Source organism: Protomyctophum bolini (genome assembly GCF_963924005.1).
Source record: "Protomyctophum bolini genome assembly, chromosome: 8".
Lineage (NCBI taxonomy): Eukaryota > Metazoa > Chordata > Actinopteri > Myctophiformes > Myctophidae > Protomyctophum > Protomyctophum bolini.
In genome coordinates this window covers 37,181,751-37,201,287 of record NC_137869.1, presented here as the reverse complement: position 1 = coordinate 37,201,287, position 19,537 = coordinate 37,181,751, and the positions used below count along the sequence as shown (strand labels likewise).

The following is a 19,537-nucleotide window of genomic DNA, read 5'->3' as shown; positions in this document are numbered from 1 at the left end:
ATGAACGTCATGGTTCTTCATTGTCATCATCATCATCGTCACTATCCGTGTCAGTTTTGTCGTCGTTCGACACATTCACCATAGAATCACAGTATAGATCAATTATCCTCTGTCACGTCGAGAATGATCGCTGTCATCTCAACGCTCCTACAAAAAAAAAAGAAACCGTTCTCATTTAGTTTTAAGTCGTTTTTTGGCCGGTGACTTTCACGTCTCCGTATCTTGGAAGCCGTGCTTCCTGCGGCAGTGTCTTCTTTCCTCTTTCCTCCAATACGTGGCGGTGTCATTGTCATTGTCATCGTGCTGACCTCGCTGCGTCACCCACATAAAGGCCACGTCTCGTCTCCCGCCCTCCGCGCCTCCCCATTCAGGCCTTTATCTATTCTATGTATGTCAGTAATGTCTATTTGAGACCAATCCTCGCCACCGAACCTGCAATTTAGGAAAGAGACAGAACATTGAGAAGAGGTAAGACGGAGAGAGAGGGAGACAGAGAGAGAGAGGGGGGGTGATATCTGCATGGGCTGGGGAACAGCAGGTCTAAATTCCCCAGCACAGTGCCGCGCTAAATGTCAGCCACTATAATATTCAAGCCATCTTGACATTTTGGAAGCGTATTAACATTTTTGGAGGAGGACCGTCCTTGATTCCAGACACCACCTTATGTTGTAGTGGTCAGGGCCGTTTTCAAGCCAACCTTAGTGAGACAATGAGAGAGCACCAGGGGTGGTGTGGGGGCATAGTTAGGCCTCGGGCACGGGGAAACATTGAGTTTTATTGTTTCATTTCATAATACAATGTGATGAATCACTGGCAAACACAACATTGTCTTTATCTGGAATAGAGGGTATGCGCGTGACGTTATGCAGGAACGCCTACTGAGTGGCAAAAAACTACTTTCTGGCCTTGACAGCCCATACATCCAAACAGAAAAGTCGACGTTAAAGTCACTTTGCCACTCACTTTGCCACTCACTTTGCCACTCGATTTGCCATTCACTTTATGCATGTGCATACCCTCTAACTAACAGCATACATGTGTAGTATGTGTAGCATGTGTAAGTATGCAACTTACAAGTTTCATTTTTGTCTTGAAAATCTTTCATTTTCAGCGAGCGACGTGACCATAATAATTATGACAATTTCTACATCAGGTTGTAGAGCTGCGGACACACTCATACGAGCGTCTCCTTCACTGTCCCCCACCAGATGGAGATCAATGGCGGTCAATGGCAGGTGCCTTCGTCATGGCTGCCTGCCAAATAAATAAACTTCCCATTTAACAATGCTCCTCCGTGCGACACCGCCTCCTCCTCAGAGCTGCTTATGACCCAAATCGATGAGAGCGATACTTAGACTGTTAGATCGCTGGGCTATGGATTGGATTCAAGCACTACTCTGTCTAGGTTGGGCACTTGTGAAGTGAAGTTACACAAGTGTGACTTTTACAGAGAGAAAGTTGCTGACACATTCCTGTCCTCAACCAATAAGCTTCTCCTCTGAACATTGATTGATTCATTGTTGAGTGATCTGGTTTCTTCTGGTTCCTAACTCTTATATGCTCCGTGTGCCTGTCCTCACCCATCCCCTTGCTCTCTCTCTCTCTCTCTCTCTCTCTCTCTCTCTCTTCCTCCCCCCCTTTCTCTGGGTCTCTCTCTCTCTCTCTCCTCCTATAAACACCTGCTGGCTACAGAACCTGCTGCTAAGGAAACGACAGTCTCGCGTCGCTTCTCTCTTGCCTCCTCTCTCACCTCCTCTTCCTCGTCCTCCTTTGCCACACGACGTGCAAAAGGTACCGGGGGGTCTCTGCCCCCCCCCCCCCTCCCTTAATTTATCCCTTTGTCTTGTCTGTTGGTCTCTCTCTACCTCCGTCTGTTTGTCTACCCCTTCCTTCCTCTCACATTCTTCTATTAAGTTCATTGAGGATCTGTGCGCACGCACGCACATGCACACACACACACACACACACACACACACACACACACACACACACACACACACACACACACACACACGTTTTCGCTGTCTTCATTTGGAACTTATGTAACGCGTAAAATTAGCCCGACATGGCCAGACTAATGTCACCTGCGTAGATAATAGTCTGGGATCTGTCTGTGTGGAACCGGCACCATATTTGCATACTGGTTCCTGATTGGTCCCTCACCGCTCGGGAGGGAGTGAAATCCAATCATAACTCACAAGAGAATCCAATCACAAGAGCTTTTTTACAATGGCAGATTTGTCTGCATGGTTTCCAGGCTAACGTAAAAACAACCTTGAAATTGGTTTCTTAAACCAGAAAAAAAATCACAGGCTTAATTTATACTATTACTAGTCGAAATACCATTTAAATGTAATCGTTTCACTATAGCTTTAATATGGCATTTTTTATTAGGAACACTGTCTCTGTAATGCTGTCTTTGGATGGCCATGCCAACAAAGAAATTAATTGAATTCAGGAGAGAGAGAGAGAGAGAGAGAGAGAGAGAGAGAGAGAGAGAGAGAGAGAGAGAGAGAGAGAGAGAGAGAGAGAGAGAGAGAGAGAAGCAATTTTCTCATTAAGTCCTCGTCATTTATTGACTTAAAATGTATGAGATGGGTTGAGGAAATCAAGGCTTTGCCGAAAAGCTAAACAATGTAACAGAAAGAAGAGAAAAAACACACACACACACACACACACACACACACACACACACACACACACCGCTGAATAGACATAACTGTTCTCTTTAAATAGAAAGAGAACGAAATAGGAATGTTGATAAGCTGACATTTGGAACATGGGGTGACATTCAAAGCAAGTTCAATTCACTGTCAGAATATATAGATGAAATGCTCATTCTAACCGAAGAAAGAAAGAAAGAAAGAGAAGGAATTAGAAGGACATATTATAGTGAATATGGGCTGGCAAGTATAGATAGAATAAATGGGCATTTCATTGCTATTGTTGCTACAGTGCACTCACTGTGCTGCCTAAAACCTCCAAATAAACACATTGCTCCACTTGTCTGTGATGTATCCGTGCATACATATATCTTTGGTTCTAAGATTTTATTTACTTGTTTCGTGATGCCTTTTGCCCCTCCATTTTCCCACCCTTTTTCCTTGTTTTGTATCATATTTAGACGATACTGAACCGAACAACGATCTCTTAGGTGTTTTTAAGTTGCAATGCTGTTCATGTTTTCCTCTTAAAACGTTGTCTTCTGATGAACTAACTCACTAACTCTGATATATATGTGGGTCCTTGCATGCATCTCCTTCAGCAGGTCCCCTGTCTTCTAGCGTTAAGCCCAAGAGACATGAGATAAAGAGTGATCCAACTCCCTTTGGTTATGAAGGTACAGAGGCATGCAGAGATATACAGTACTACAGTATATGATGCACAGACTCATTGCATGCTTGCTTGCTCGCTCGCCCTCCATTCTGTGGCTTGATCAATCCCGAGATGTGCTGTTTTGGTATAATGGTGATCATCAGTGTTGTTTGCTAATGTTATTGCATGTACGGTATGTGGGTGTATTGCGAGTACACAGTATTGTGAATGGCATGATGTGAGTGGGAGTGTGTAAGTTGTGTGAGTGTGCATGCTCCTGTGTATGTTTGTGTATGTCGTACTATATTTGTAATGCATCAGCATTCAGCAGTGGTGTAAAGCAACTTTAGTACATTTTCTTATATTAGGTACGCCGAGCTCTTCTTTTGACCCATTCTGGGCGGGAACCCCTTTTTGTGTTTTAAGCATTATGTTATACTTTAGCTATTGAAAAATAGCAGTAAGTATTTTTTCCACTACTGGCACTATATTTGTACATCAGCATTCAGCAATAAGCACGCAGTGTGTTTTCGATGTGTGTCTGTTGCCTGCTCTGTTGTGCTCTTGCTGTACAGGTAGTGTTCCGTCGTGTGACGTGATGTGCGTTTAATGCAAACATAGCATGAGTAACAAGGACCACAGACTGCCTGTCAATCGTGGATTTTGACGTGTCTGTGTTGTTTGAGACGTGGGCTTTTGGTGTGTTTATTTGTGTTGCCGAATGCCGAGCTGAGTTGAGTTAGATCGTTATAACTCTCGGACTCCCTGGTTGATTTCATTTTTATTTTTTTTACTCTATGTGTCAAACTGAACTGCTCGTGTCAGTGTGGAATGCATTGTGGATTCGTTTCGCCGTCCCCCGATTGCCTGTTTGTTGTCGCTGATACGTATGTAGAGATGATGTTGTAATGGTGGAGCATTGCACCGATGAACAGAGTGTTGCTCTCGTCCCAGATACGTTGCGTGGTGCTATGGCCGCAGTGGCGAAACGTCAAAGCATCGCTAGTGCTACCCCTGCTGTTGTCGGCAGCAACGCTACTGTCCCAAGATCCACCTCCCAACCAGGTAACATCCAGGAGAGGAACCTCATTACAGACATTGATTGTCTATTTGGTGTCGTCTTGTTTGTTTTTCTTTCGTTTGCATGATTGTAAAATGAAATTGAAAGTTGGTGAGTTGAAGGAGTGTAATTTGATTGTTTGGCGTTTGGTGTGGAATACATCATAATAGCACAATCAGCTCTGTTTGATCTACAGTCTTCTTTGTAATTGTGTTCAAATGGAGACCAAAAGGGGCAGACGTGTTCTCTTTTGTGCATTCTGTACGCAGTCTGTTGTTAGCGCTTTAACTTTTCTTTGAGACTCGATCGTCTGTGTTTGGAATTTTCCCTGGAAGTATTTTTGATGAGTCGTGCAACGGGGAGTCTGTTTGGACTCTTTTCAACATACGCTGTTGTAAAAAATGGCTCACGTTTTGCTGATGCATTCAAAAAGAAAGCTCAAAGTGACTTTTCGTTTGCATTCAAGCGCGCCAGCTTGAAATTCTGTTCACTTTGCCTCGCCTTTTGGAAATCCACTCTGGTGTAAAGTGGCAGCCAGCCGTGTGCTGCTATAACTGTAGCAGCAAGCAATACTTCCAACATAATTGTATGATGTGCTTTGTCTTCCTCCAGGGTGGAGCCAGCGACGTCTACCTTCCATGGACACAGAGGACTTTGAGACCATCCCCTCCAGCGGCGAGGAGCTCTCCAACTCCTCGGAAGAGGAAGGCAGCAATAAGAATGTAGGTAACTCAGGTTAACAGTAGCAGCGCTCCATATTCCACTCCTGCTGGAAGGTTTTGTTCCAAACCCAAACTATAAAAAGAGCAATAGTTTGATTTTATTCATGTTTATTTGACAGGGACAATACAAAAAAAAAACTATGTGTCAAGTTATAAAAAACATTGCAAACCGTTGCATTGTATAATACGACCCAGTCCCTGGCTGGGCCTTTCTATACAATTATCTACCATAGCGGAAAAGTATGCAATTACACAAAGTACATGCATGAAATAATTGAATGAATAATTGAATGAATAAACAACAAGGGCGATCCCTATATAGATAAAAAAAAATGGATGACCCTGCACTTTGAGGTGTGTCGCCATGTCTCCAAGTAGTGTTCTATGCTATACTGTATATTAGGCTGCTTGTGGGCGCTTTTGAGAAAGTAGAGTGCTGATGAGCTTGTGTGAAGGTTATCTATATTAAAACTATTCATTTAATGTATAGTACAACCCCAAAAATATGTTTCATAACATTTAGGCGGAAAATGTAATGTGTAAATTATATGGATATGTACGTGCCCATGCAGACAATATTGCAAAAATAAATGAGATATGGATAAATGAAACGGTAATAAAGGTTTAAGAGGTATAAGTCTGATGAGCCAAGCCCCTAATTCCACATTGGAACCATGCCATGCCCCAATGCTTTTTTATCAGTTTGTCAACATCTTTGTTGTCTTTTTAATGTGAAGCATATCGAGTTTTCTTTGTATGTAAAAAAAAATGAAATTAACTTGATTTGATTTGACTTGATGGTTTGAGTTGATGGTTTGACTTGACTTGACCCGAGCTGCACCACCTCCGTGCTCGGCCATAAATCAAGGACCACCTCTAAAGTGAGACGATGCATCTCTCAGGGGGCCGATGTCCTCCCAAGACGGATTTCAAATCAAATAGAATGTCAAAGGAGAAGCCCTCCCTCTCTCCCACCAGCTCAACATCCATCCCCTCCTCCGTGTCCACTCATCCCTCGCTCCCCTCTTGTTCCAACTTAATCCATTCTGGGCGGGAACCCCTTTTTGGTGTTTTAAGCATTATGTTATACTTAAAAATAGCAGATCTACAAGCTCATAGCGCGGCACCGAGTGCCGCGCTACGAGCTTGTAGGTCCGCTATTTTTGAAATATCGTGAAAATGTGGTGCAAATCTTTGAATATATATTCTTTCAAAGTGAACGTTTTAACTTTTAACTAAAATATTTGCTTCTGGTAGGGGCCCTGGAACAACATATTTTCAGATGGGGGTCGGCAGCCAATTACATATATTTTGGGGGGGGGGGTCCAAGAACGACTGACAGAAACATGAGGTTTTTCAGAAAACTGTCAGGATTCAGAAGACATTAGTAGAATGGTCCTCGGGTCTAAATGAGTTAAATCCCTCGTCCAATCCCTCTGAAGGAAGAACCCTCTAGCAGCAGCAGTAATTATTTCCCAGCACCGCTCATCTCGTTAGCGCAGCGCGCTGACGACTTGACATTTAAAGGAACGAGGGAGGAGGAGGAGGAAGCGGAGGAGAGGAGGATTACGGCGCGCTGCGAGTCTATTGGGCGCGTCAGGGTTTCCATCACCATTATAATCTGTGTGATGTATAGAGCTGGGGAGCACGCTTTTTAAGGGAGCAGGCGTATTGGACACACAACACACGTGCTGGCTCCAACGCACACACACACACACACACACACACACACACACACACACACACACACACACACACACACACAGAGACACACACTCAAAAGCGAGCAGGCATATTAGACACACAACACACGTGCTGGCTCCAACGCACACACACACACACACACACACACACACACACACACACACACACACACACACACAGAGACACACACACACGCACACACTCAAAAGCGAGCAGGCATATTAGACACACAACACACGTTCTGGCTCCAACGCACACACACACACACACACACACGCACGCACGCACGCACGCACACACACACACACACACACACACACACGCACACTCAAACTCTTTTCCCTCTTGGCAGGGTGACAGTGGTCGTTTCCGCGTGCAGCTGACCTACGAGTCTCGTGCGGCCAGGGACCTCTCCCTGGAGTCAGGTGATCTCGTGCAGTTCCTGGAAGAGGCGGAGAACGGACACTGGTGAGTTTCTATTGGCTCGCAGCAGCGTTGCACCGTTCTGGAGGTCGATCAATCAACATGGCCCCATTGGCCCGCCCCACTCGGTACTCCCCCATGTCAGCCTATAGCGCTGCACTTCACAGTGGCAATTAAGCACGCTGCCATTTGCTCATTAGTCATACTTTGTTCAATAGGAACTGTGGGAATACCATTGTGTCGCCCCGATGAAGACATTGTTGCTGTAACTCGTATAGGTGTCTTGTTTATTCTTGCCATGCATTAGCTAGACTATTAGGGCTATTTAGTTACCGTATTAAGTTAAGAATTAACACTAATAAATAGGCATGTAACGATTCACTCAACTCACGATACGATTCATATCACGATATGAGGTTCACGATACGATTTTTCACGATATTTTAAACATTTTTTATTTATTTTTTAAATATATATAATTTATCCCCCCCCCGAGCTTTAAAAAAAAAAATCTTTAACTACATTGCAAAAGAAGTAGCATTACTTTTGAAACATAATTGCCTTCCTTGATGAGCATCAACGGCCACCATCACCTGGGCACAGTCACAGACACACACATCTCCCCTTTATATGCCTATTACTGAAAATGACTCGTTTCTCTCCAAAAGCACTTGAATATGATGGAATATGACTAAAGCTCATTTCACATCACACACCATAAAAAGAATATATATCAGTATATTTTCATTGGACATATACTGCATGTTGTTCAAGCACAGCTTCCTAGCAATCGGAGCACAGTTTTACGCTGACTATAGGACCGATTCTGAGAAACTGTAGTTGGTACTTGGTAGTGTTGGTTCGGAAGATTACACCAACATACTGTGAAAAACTGACGCCATTGACGAGATATCTCATCATTTGAAATCCAACGGTTCACTGCCATTGAGAAGATATACCTCTTCATTTCAGGGTTTTCATTGATTACGTTAGATCGCGCTCTTCGACCAAACGTATGAACTGTTCCAGCTTGCTAGGAAACCGATATACCCGGAAATTAAAAAAAGCATATATCTCCGATTCTCTTCCCAGGTTGCGTTTTTGGTCAAAAGGAGCTTTATTCACGGCCCATAACTGAGGAGCCGATGATCGTGGTTACAAACTTTATTTCAATTTCCGCGTGAAAGAAAAGACGATCGTCTGTCATTCAACACAGCGTGAAAAACCACCGGCAGTGGCGGAAGAATATGAATTCATTCAAATCTGGCAGTAAATGTGTTATTTAAATGTATTATTTTGTCCACCCAACTTCGTATACTATATTCTGCATTTATCCATTGATAGTTCAGCTTGTTAAATCCCATTTATTTGATTCTCACAGTTGGCCGTCTAATGAAGTGAAATGTGTCTCACTCATCATCAGTAATAATGAGGGGGGGGATCCAGACAGAACTGGTCTAATGTCTCATTTAATGACATTCTAACATGGCATTGTTTGTGAGGAGTTGCTGTTTTTGTTCTTTGGCGCGGTTTCAATTTATGTGTACATTTATAAAAATCTGATGTATTTATTGTATCATTACGAGGAGTAGCACCATTAATGCCCCAGCCACAATCACCCTCCATTAAAAAACGGAATAACCTCCATTAAAACTGGGCCACAGTCTATTCCCGTCACAGTGAGAAAGCTGTGGAAAACAAGGCCATGTCATTCTTTCAGTTCATTTACAGTGAATGAGGTATTAGGCTCTCAAAAGACAACAAACTAAACGGTACTGCAGTTGGGAAGTCCAAACAAGGTCAATTGGACACTTTAGTCCATGCCCTTAACTACTTGGAACACCTAATAAAATTCCAAATAGGCTCCCAGTTAAACACCTGCATACTGCATAGGCTCTTTGAAATGCCTTAATCGTTCCATTGTGTAAACCTAAGATAACATTATATATATAATATATATATATAGTACTTTCTCTGCAGACCATACCATTTTCAAAGAGCACCATGACTGCGCCAGCTGTCATTCTGATAAATTAAAATGATATACATGCAAGTTGCGCTGCGTTGATTAGCGGCATCCCTCTGTTGCACAGTCACACGCATGGCAAATCACTATTCCTCTCTCACAGAGGAGGAACAGTGATTTTACCATGAAGCAGAAAGAACATAAAGCAAAACATTGTAATTTTTCCCTGAAAAGGTAGCTTACAATACGGGAGTTCACGTATCCCAACTTCTTCACTAAAGGATTGTAGTTACAGTACAGTATGACTTTACTTTATTTGTGTATTTAGACAGGACAGATTAATATTATTAATTCATAGGACAGTATACTCGTCATACGGATCCGATGTGTTAATGAACCTACATAATGTGTATTTATTTCCATATGTAATTCACCGGATTTAGCAGTAATGCTAATTTTCAAACACTGTCCCCACATAAAACAAAATACACAACATCATTTTCACAATGCAAGCCAGCCGGCAGGAGAAATAGGCCATCAGATGCACATTGTCAGTGCACCGCGAGCCAGCCTAACAAAACCTTTTAACATATAACCATTTGATGTGAATGCATCAAGATAGAACTCCCAGGCGTTCAAATTGCATCCTAAAACTTGAATGCTTTTTTTTTTTTTACATTCGATACTTGAGATAAGTTATTTAGCACGTACTTTATAACTTGAGCAGAATATGGAATAGAAGATGACAATTTGCCAAATGACAAATCTATCACGGCAGCTTCCACTTTGCCTGCCTCCACCGCTCTCTGTGGGCCTTGTGCATTTGCATTAACTTCCCTGGTTTACAGTCCATGTACAGTAGAGGCCGGCCCACATTAATCAGTGCAGCCTGAGAGGGGAAATTAGTATAACGAAATAACAACTCTGCTGCTCTCTCTCTCTCTCTCTCTGCAGCGATTAAAGGCTCAATCCCCCCCCCCTCATTTGGGATTAGAATTTCATTCACCATAACATTACCCTGATAAAGCGCTGGGAGATATTAATGAAAGGAAGACATAAAGTGCGAAGAGAATGGTCTAAGTTCTACAGTCTGGAGTTCCAGATCAATGAGAACACAATGCATTCGGATGAATGATAAATAGGTCTGTTTTATTCAACTCATTGCTCCTCCATCTCCCTCCCCGTCCTTCGATTCACTGCAATATTGGCTTGCTAGGAAAGCATAGGCTTCTGGAAGCCATGAAGGCAGCTGAGAGAGAGAGGGAAACAAAAGGTGGAGAGAGATAGAGAGAGAGAGAGAGAGAGAGAGAGAGAGAGAGTGTTTTGCTTTCATTCTCAGTGCATTTGGTGGTGACTAATACCCTGTGAGATAAGAGCTGCACTTTTAAAAAAATCCTTTGAATATCCTCATTTTTCATCAGCTCATACATATTTCATGTGTTAAAAAACTGTCTTCCATCATCTTCATCTATGGATTTTTGGCACAAAATACCTCACTCACACTCATCTCCAGCCCACTGTCGCCCTCTTCCTCGCTTGAGCAAGATGAGGAATGCATAAGTTCTTCGTCTTTATTCATGTTTTTCGTCATAGATGGGAAGCGATATGTAGTATATAGCACTTTGCATCCGCATTGGATACGGAAGAATTTTGTGCGTGTTTAAATTCAAATCAGGTGCCAAGTGTTATGTGATAGATCTCCTGGGCACTTGTGAATGGCCTGCTTATTTCCATGGTGTGCATCTGTGACGCCGCTGACAAATTTTCACATCCAAGTGTTGATTCGTCTGCTAACACATCGCTCCCAAGAGCACGCTCCACCTAGGAAGTGTTTGTTTCACACCCATTACATACACTCTATCACACATACATGCACGCACGCACGCATGCACTCACACACGCACACACACAGACAGACAGACACATAAAACACGCTGTCCCTGGCTGTTCCCGTCTGTCCCTGTGGGGCTTGCCGCTGGCAATTTACTGAATATTTGCATCAGGGCCCCAGAAGGCTTCAGCACATGCACCAGTGTCCTGCCAACAGAATACATCAGAATATGAATAGAATGAAGAACTTGCTCGCAACACTCTGACTTCAGTGTCTGGCAAAAAAAGTTTTTTATCTCCACAAAGCCAACTTCTTAAGGAACTGAGAAGAAGAGTTTTTTTTTTAGATGGAAACCTCCCCACCCAGCGAACTGAATAGCTTCAATTGAAATTTTCAATAGTCTGGCTTCAGTCCAGGGCTGTGTGTGTGTGTGTGTGTGTGTGTGTGTGTGTGTGTGTGTGTGTGTGTGTGTGTGTGTGTGTGTGTGTGTGTGTGTGTGTGTGTGTGTGTGTGTGTGTGTGTGTGTGTGTGTGTGTGTGTGTGTGTGTGTGTGACTGTGTGTGTGACTGTGTGTGTGTGTGTGTGTGTGTGTGTGTGTGCGACTGTGCGTGTTTCTGCCAACTTCGATCCAGTTCTGCTAAATGACTTGTGCCAGTTGAGAAAATGCCTCTCTGCTCCTCACTAGAGAACTAGAAACGTCTGAAGTTGAATCGTGAGAGTTGATGAGAAACAATAGACTGATTATCCGTGATATTGCAAGCTGTCGCACCAGAATAAAGTACATAATTTACACTTGCCGTCGTCAGGTCCTGATTATAAAAAGTATGGTGGGTGTGTGTAAAGTACGTTAGGACTCATTCACACGTATCAAACACCAATCAAGCAGGTGTTTGGTCGTTTTTTTGGGCCACCACAATGGTGGTCCAATGGGCGTCACAGGCTTCGTACACACATAAAGAACAACTGTGCTGTGCTCTGCCTGTTTCATGGCCGCCCCAATGCTTTTCCAATGGAAGTCAAAGTGGTTTGACCAAACACTTGATTGCCCCCCTCCCCCCATCACACACAACTGTTTGGTCAAACCACGTGACTTCCATTGGAAAAGCATTGAAACACAGACAGCACAGACCATGTTCGTCTGATATGTGTGTACGAAGCCACATGGTTTGACCAAACATTTTTGTTTGATGAGGGGGGATGATTCCCCCCTGCAATCAGCAATCAAACACAAATGTTAGATCAAACCATGTGACTCCCATTGGAAAAGCATTGTGGTGGTGGCCCAAAAAAGTAAAAAAACAACCAAACATTTTCTTGATTGGTGTTTGATACGTGTGAATGAGGCCTTACTCTTATGCCTGGATGTTTTTTGTTTTTTTTTCAGACGGCAGTCAGCAGGTTAGATAAGAACTTTAAATGTATTCTGTTTGGGGTAGTTTAGAAAATTGCTTGTTAAGAATTTCAATTTGCAAGACGACTCAATAATGACATGACCAAAACAGGGAAGTCGGGTAGAAAGGGGTTAACATTTGCACAATAATGTTATGAATTTAACTTTTTTTAATAAGCTATTTTATTTATTTATACATTTTCGTCTCTCCTTTTCACTTGGTCTCCCTTGCATCCCCCTCTTTCAAAACCACAGCCTTAGATAAATACGAATTTTCAATAGAGCACCGAAGTCTGACGTCACTTTCAGTGAGTGCGCCGGTCCACAGGTTCGTGTATTTTTTTATTTGCATTGAAATAATAGGGGCCTTTCTGTCAGGGGGGTGGCTGTGTGCCGTTAATGATGTCCATTCATATTTGATACAGCCAGTTTCTGGAGAAAATGGAATTAATGTGGCAAAAGCCTTGAAACTACAAGGGTATGAAAGCAATATCGCTGCTAATATACATCACGCCCAGCTGTCAACACCTTGCGTTCCTGAGATTCCTCGTTGACGTAAGCTCAGCTGGCAGTGATTCGACTCGACTAGTAACCACGAAACATTAAATATCAATAGAAGGAAAATAAATGAATTAACATGTCAGTTTCTGTTGTGCGACGGGCAGCTGCAGCCACCCCACCCCACCAAATGTAGTCTCTGGTTTGTTTGACTCATTTCTAGTGCTTATTGTGTTACTCTTTGGGTATATTTGTACATTACCACCTTCAGTCGATGCTTCATAACCATATGAGTGAAAACACCGTTCTTATATGAAGAGATCTAAAATCCCCCTATATGGCGATTTCAATGCAAATAAAAAGTACACAAACCTGTGGACTGGCGCCCTCTACTGACAGTGACGTCAGGACTTCGGTGCTCTATACATACTCACACTCCTATCAATTATCTGTTTTAATTGTAACGGCTTTAGGAAACCCATCATTTCATGACAAATAAAGCAGAGACGAGAGTGTGCGCGAGAACCTGAACTCACGTCTCATAATAAGCACATTGAGTTTGGTCGCACTCGCATCACGTATACTGTACATGCATTTCTGTCTCATTCTCTGCGCTAGCGGTAATAAGGACCCTCCAAAACGATGTTGTTTCATTTCATGTATGTTCTAGGCTAGTCAAGAACCTATTAACAGAGGAGACAGGGCTGGTCCCGCCCACTATACTGCAGACAGCATCTGAAGGAGGTCACTCTTTAAGTAACAACACTGGTATTCCTCACTAACCACTGTCTGGCAGCCTTGCTACCGCGCACTCACTCACTCTCACCCACCGCTCCCTCCCTCACTCATCTCGCTCACTCGGTTCATGCTTTGGTGGCAAAGGTCTCTTGCGGCACGTAGTAAAAAAAAGAAAAGACAAAACACCGTATTTTCAACTGTTTTCGTGACACCGTTGAAAATAGTCCTATAGTAACGTGTCTGTCAGCATATCGCATGAAACTTTTGCCGATCTATAAATCGTGTCCTCAACTTCGTTTGCGCTTCCCTCATGGCAGTTGGGCTGGGGGCCGCGGAGGGATTAGGTGGACCCGCTGCTTGGGGAGCGAGGGAGTGGGGTTGGATGGATTCGACTGGATGGAAGGATAGAGCGGGTGGGACTGGAAAAGCTTTTGGCTGTGGAGTTGAATAAGCAGAGCATGATGTCACTCACTGCAGCACGATCACCTCCTAGCTCCCAGCCTTGTTCCTCGCTCTCTCTCTCTCTCTCTCTCTCTCTCTCTCACTCCTCCATACTGTTCTCGCGCTTTAATGTTTCACTCCAGCCACCCTGTATTTTCTGATCCCTCTCTGCTTAATCTCCTCATTTCCACATCAGCTTGAAAGCTGGTCCTTGGAAGTGTTTATTCACAGGCTTCTTATTTTTTTATTATGGAGCTCTGTTCCTCTGTAATACTAGTAGTATCTTTATTTATTTATCCCTTTCTTTCCTCCTAACTTAATCTCCTTATTCTTATTCCTCTTTCTCTCTATTGTCCCGTCTTACTCTTTCTCCTTTTCACCCTCCCTTTCTCTCCCTCTCTAAGATGTTTTCATGTTAAAGAGGGGCAGAGTTCCATGCATTGGCAGTTGACTGCAATATTTTGGCTAAGTGGAATCCATTTACAAACAGCCCCTTTTACCTTTCACTTTTGATTGCCCGAGTCTGCCTTTCGCTATAATTCTTTATGCACTCCACTGACTGATATTGTTGCAGATATTGAATGTCTCACTATTATGTGCCCTTGTTTTACACTCCTATTAAAGCTGCATTGTTTGGTCTGTGTTGTTTTATTGGCATTGCAGCCAGGCTGTGCAACCCCACCTTAAACACACTATTTGAATGCCACAGTTTGCCTGTATGTCTTCATGCCCATTTGCTTGGCAACATATATTACTTGTATTGTACTAATTAGAGTTTGTTATAGACTCTGACGTTTCTTATTTTTTGTTGCAGATATCTTCAGTGATTTGTGTACAGCAGCGCTGTCAGATTCAGATGACAATGAAGCCAGCACCTGGGGTGATGTGTCTCAAGACAGCAGATAAACATGGATGCTATTGTAGATAACTGAGTTGGAAGACAAACATGGTTGACTATGGTTTTTCCACTGTATTTCTTTATTTAACTGTAAACATGGCCAACTATTGGAGTGTTCTTTTTACTCTAATGGTCCATGTTGGACTATTGTTTTTCTACTGGACTACAAACAAAGCCAACTTTGATAGTTTTCCAACACTACCCTTTCTCAATGGACTGCAAACACGGTTGACTGTTGTTTTCAACTGCAGTTTTTCACAACTGATATGTTTTAGCTTTTCTACGGACCCTCTGGAAAATGCTGGAACCCAAACATGCTTGAATTCCACAGTGGGAAAGCCATATATGATTCAATCAAAGAACTACAAGTACCAACCAGCTATGGAGTATTAGCACGGAGAAATGGCACTTAATCAGACACGGGCGTACAGGAAGATCTTCCGATCCCACGTGTGATTCATTCAGTTTATTCAAAGGACTACACATGCTATGCCTGAGTGGCTACGTTCTATGCCTGAAGAGATCAGATGGTGTCTGAGATGGATAACACTAAATGCACACATCCTATACCGGTAGGGAACTAGGCCTCAGCGAGGTGCCTTTTGATGCTGCTAAGACGAGATGTGTGTTTCTGCCCTGGCATGCTTCAGCTGCTGACGACTTTAAGACTACTGACGATTCAAAATGACTTGATAGATACTGATTGTCATGCCACTGACGAGGTCTCTCATGGGCCCCGTCATAACGCCATACGTACCTCACATAGTTACCAACGTAACACCTGTTCTCAGAACCGAGGGGGTATGTCACGAATACAGATACCTGTAATTATATCCTCAGAAGTGTTACCATTTCATATGCAGAGGTCTAAAATTAGCTAAAAGATGAGTTTTGCTTTCACGCCGGTAATTTTATTTTACAAGAACAAAACCCCATGCGGTTCCTTTTGCTGCACGTTCGTTCACCCCACTCAGTGAGCTCTCCTGAATGGAGAGGCGGAAAGGTTTCATCCCTGAACACACACAAACACGCCCGTCTTAATTACTTATACTCTAATAACACCTGACAAGATCACAGCAGAACTACTATGCAACTGATTTATTATACAAACCTATATGGTCTGGAGTGTATAGGCATGTTGCAAAGGCTCTTTTCCCCTTTTGGCATTTGCAGTTAAACTATAATATTCAGGATTCACGTTCATCTATGAATACAGTATTGTGGTATAGCTGTATACCGGTCCTGATGATTGGTCTCCATCAAGTCAACCTGATCCTAGTTTATTGTTCTTTGTCGCAACTGACTGACAGACAGATATGTCACACTGATTGTATTTTGACCTTGAAACCCACGTGTAAAGCTTATTTCATAATCCATCACATGACGGTATGGCTTGCTGATGTGATGCATTTGTTAGCTTGAACAAGTGACTGTCGTACTACATACTCCTACTGTAGGCTAGGGCCATCCTGCTGAATCCAAAGTAGTGGCTGAGTTCTTTAAGAAACATGTAGTCTGATTGATTGTGAACAGGGAGACGTTTCCACTCCAACCAAAAATACCCCAAACCAGTGGTGAGGTTGTAGAGATATTAGAAAAAGAAGCTACTGTAGCACATTTTGTCATTAGAAAATGTCAATTGAGCAAACAAACCATTTCTTTCATGAGTCATATTTATGTAGGCCTAGTCTTGATATCAGACATTATGTTTAAAAAGGGTTAGGGAGCTGTTTCATATGTGATGAGGGGGTGTTTTTTTCAACACCAACTCAGCAGATTTTTTTTTTGTGAACAGAATTGTTTTCACACTTTGTGAGAGGAAATTATAATGAAAAGATCAGATCATGGGTTCTTGATGATCAGAAGGGAGGGAAGGGAGGAAGAAGAGATCATTTCAAATTAATATGTTGCATAACGGCACCATTTTTATGTGACATTATTGTCAGTATTTTAGAACGATCGGCCATGTAAAGATCTATTCCTGTATGACTGCTGTGTTGTGTATATCTTCTGCATATTTACATATTTCCTTCTTTTTTTTTTTACATGTGCCTCTTTTCTGTGCATTGCACCTTATTTTCGAAGGCAGGTCAAATGATAAGAAACATCAGTCATGTTCCATTTGTAGCGTTTTAGGTTACACATCTCTTTCTGCAATTACACTGTATTGAGACAACTTACTAGTTTGCTACTCGGAAAGCTTTCCATCGCCAGATCCTGATAGCATTGGTCAGATCACCACTTTCAAACTGGTGTCTCTAATGATTTTTCTTCTTTCTTTTCGCAGAAATGTGCAATAATTAATAACATGACACTTTTACAAGCACACAAACAATGTGAGCTTGTAGATTGGCTGTTTTCATGACACACACAGTACACAATGTTTAAAACAGGGCTTAAATGGTTGCCCTGTTTCTCTCTTTGTATACTAGTATGAGCTTCACCAAACGATTATTGATTCGCCGATCATATCAATGTGTACTTTCACTGTAATCCAGGGTGCTGTAATTTAAATTGCCCGTATCAGAAGACAGCAGTCTCCTAAATAACACACATTGACGTTTCTCATTTGAACTGCAACGACACATTGAGCATTTAACATGTTGTATATTTTGTGTATCTTATTGGAAATGAAAGTCAGATTGTATCTTTGTAAAGACAGTTCTATTCTACGCATCATACTGCATTTTTAATCATCCATTGTTTCATATTATAGAATGTATACTAAGTGTGTATAAACTACAGTCTATCATTGTAATGTACATATTTATAAGAGTTCACCTTCTTTAATTGTGATAATATGCATTCATAAACTGATTTTCTTTTTTAAATATATCATTTGACACTGTTTTCCCAACTTAAAAAAAGCATGAATATTTCAGATTGCATACAGGCATACTTTAGTTTGAGTAAAAGGTCCTCATTTAGCAGAATTATATGACCTTATTTCTCAAACTCAGGGCTGGGGGACAGCCATGTCAGTCCATATAATAATGATGTATGGTCCATACTTATCTCCTCAACAAATAGAATATACTACTAGTGTTCTTTGATATTCTAATGTATAACAAGACAACCATTTTCAGGTCTAAAAAAGATTGAATTCAAAGTCGTGAATGTTGGGCGTCTGCAAGATGGCGAGAAAACATTGTCAATTTTTCCATCAGCTGAAAACCGAGATTGGACCCTCAGCATTATAGGCTCAGAGCTACAGACAGGCTTGGAGACTGAGAAAAAACTAAAGCAAAACACAAAGTGATCTTTGTTTCACCACCTTGCTGTGTTCTATATCTCACAGACAAGCCCTGTGTCAAGAATAGGAAGGGCGTTCAAACGAGACGTTATTAAAGTCTGCGCCAGCAGGCGGTGAATTCACACGCTGCCACTGAGCTCCCCTCGCCACAACCACCCCCTGCATCCCAGCCTCGCCGTGCCACAGCTAGTTTTATGATGATTTAAGGCTGTATTAAAATGAAATGTAATTATTTGAAAGAGAGATGGGGGAGGGGGAAAAACAGACTGTATTCTTCACTGCTGCTTTTTTTCCCTCCCGTGGACAAGGCCATCAAAGTGATGAGTGTAAATGACTTCCTGTACATTCGAGTATGTGATGAAATACATGCATTTTGAAAGGCCTTGGCGTATTTCTGGTGTTATGTCAGTGATCTATGGCTGCTCACTGCTCAGGTATGGTGGAGCAGTGCCGCTGCATCATAATTCCAACCACACTTCTGCTATACTCCTTCAAAGGGAAGGAACAGGCTATTAATGTTAGACTTAAAGCATATTCACTCTGTCTGTGACTGGTGCTAACTTTTTTATCTGCTTCTCTCTGTGCCCAGATTAAATCATAATTTAAAGACAGGAAATGTGTGTTATAAAGTTTTAAATGCTCCAGATTGGTTCTCCACTGCCTCAGACATCAGTGACACAGATGAATATGAGCAAACTTTTTTATTAAATTAAAGATGTCTTATTTATAGAGTTGCTGACTGAACAGTACTCCTCATTTTTTAGGACCAGCTTCTCTGGCTCATAATTTAACCATGACCAGGGTCTTTCAATTACACCTGCCATTAAATTGTACTTTTCCAGTACAGATTTTATTGAACACGTTTTTTAGTTTTTTAAACTAAGTAATACCGAAGTTTCATACTTTCAAAGACAAATTGCCTCCCATGATCTAGTCTGACAGGTGCACATTTATACTGGTAAAGATGTAGGGCTAGGCCTATGTGCATTCCTGTAATATTTTCTATTATTTTAGGTCTGTGGCATAAATAGGAATTTGATGAAAATGTCCATCACAGGCCAGCATGGTTTTGTCCCCATGCGTCTGAACTGCCAGCTTGATTCAACTCTGAAACGCCAAGCTGGCAGAGGTTGCCACACATACTGTATTACTACTGATGGAGATTTGAACAAGATATCCTCAGAGGCTGAGGACCCAATCACATCCCCGGTAATGTGTTCTGTCATTGTTTCCATCACACCTCTGACCACCTCCGCTGCACCCTGGCCTATACTGCCACTGAACTTAAGCTCTCCTGC

At 42.2% G+C, this 19,537-nt stretch overlaps 1 protein-coding gene across 11 annotated transcripts in view; it reads left to right on the top strand.

The window, feature by feature from the left end:
* Positions 1-18,621, top strand: part of mcf2l2 (MCF.2 cell line derived transforming sequence-like 2) — a gene marked incomplete at its 3' end in the record, with an annotated part of 122,008 nt that extends 103,387 nt beyond the window's left edge. For 3 of the 11 annotated variants that reach the window (XM_080771238.1, XM_080771237.1, XM_080771233.1), the window contains exons 28-33: positions 3,266-3,340; positions 4,270-4,380; positions 4,988-5,097; positions 7,154-7,269; positions 13,580-13,665; positions 14,903-18,621. In XM_080771238.1, the coding sequence (XP_080627364.1) occupies positions 3,266-3,340; positions 4,270-4,380; positions 4,988-5,097; positions 7,154-7,269; positions 13,580-13,665; positions 14,903-14,994 (590 nt within the window). Of the gene's footprint in view, positions 1-3,265; positions 3,341-4,269; positions 4,381-4,987; positions 5,098-7,153; positions 7,274-13,579; positions 13,666-14,902 lie in introns of those variants that run through there. The other 8 variants (XM_080771235.1, XM_080771234.1, XM_080771236.1 and 5 more) reach the window with 7 other exon arrangements.
* Positions 18,622-19,537: the final 916 nt, after the last annotated feature.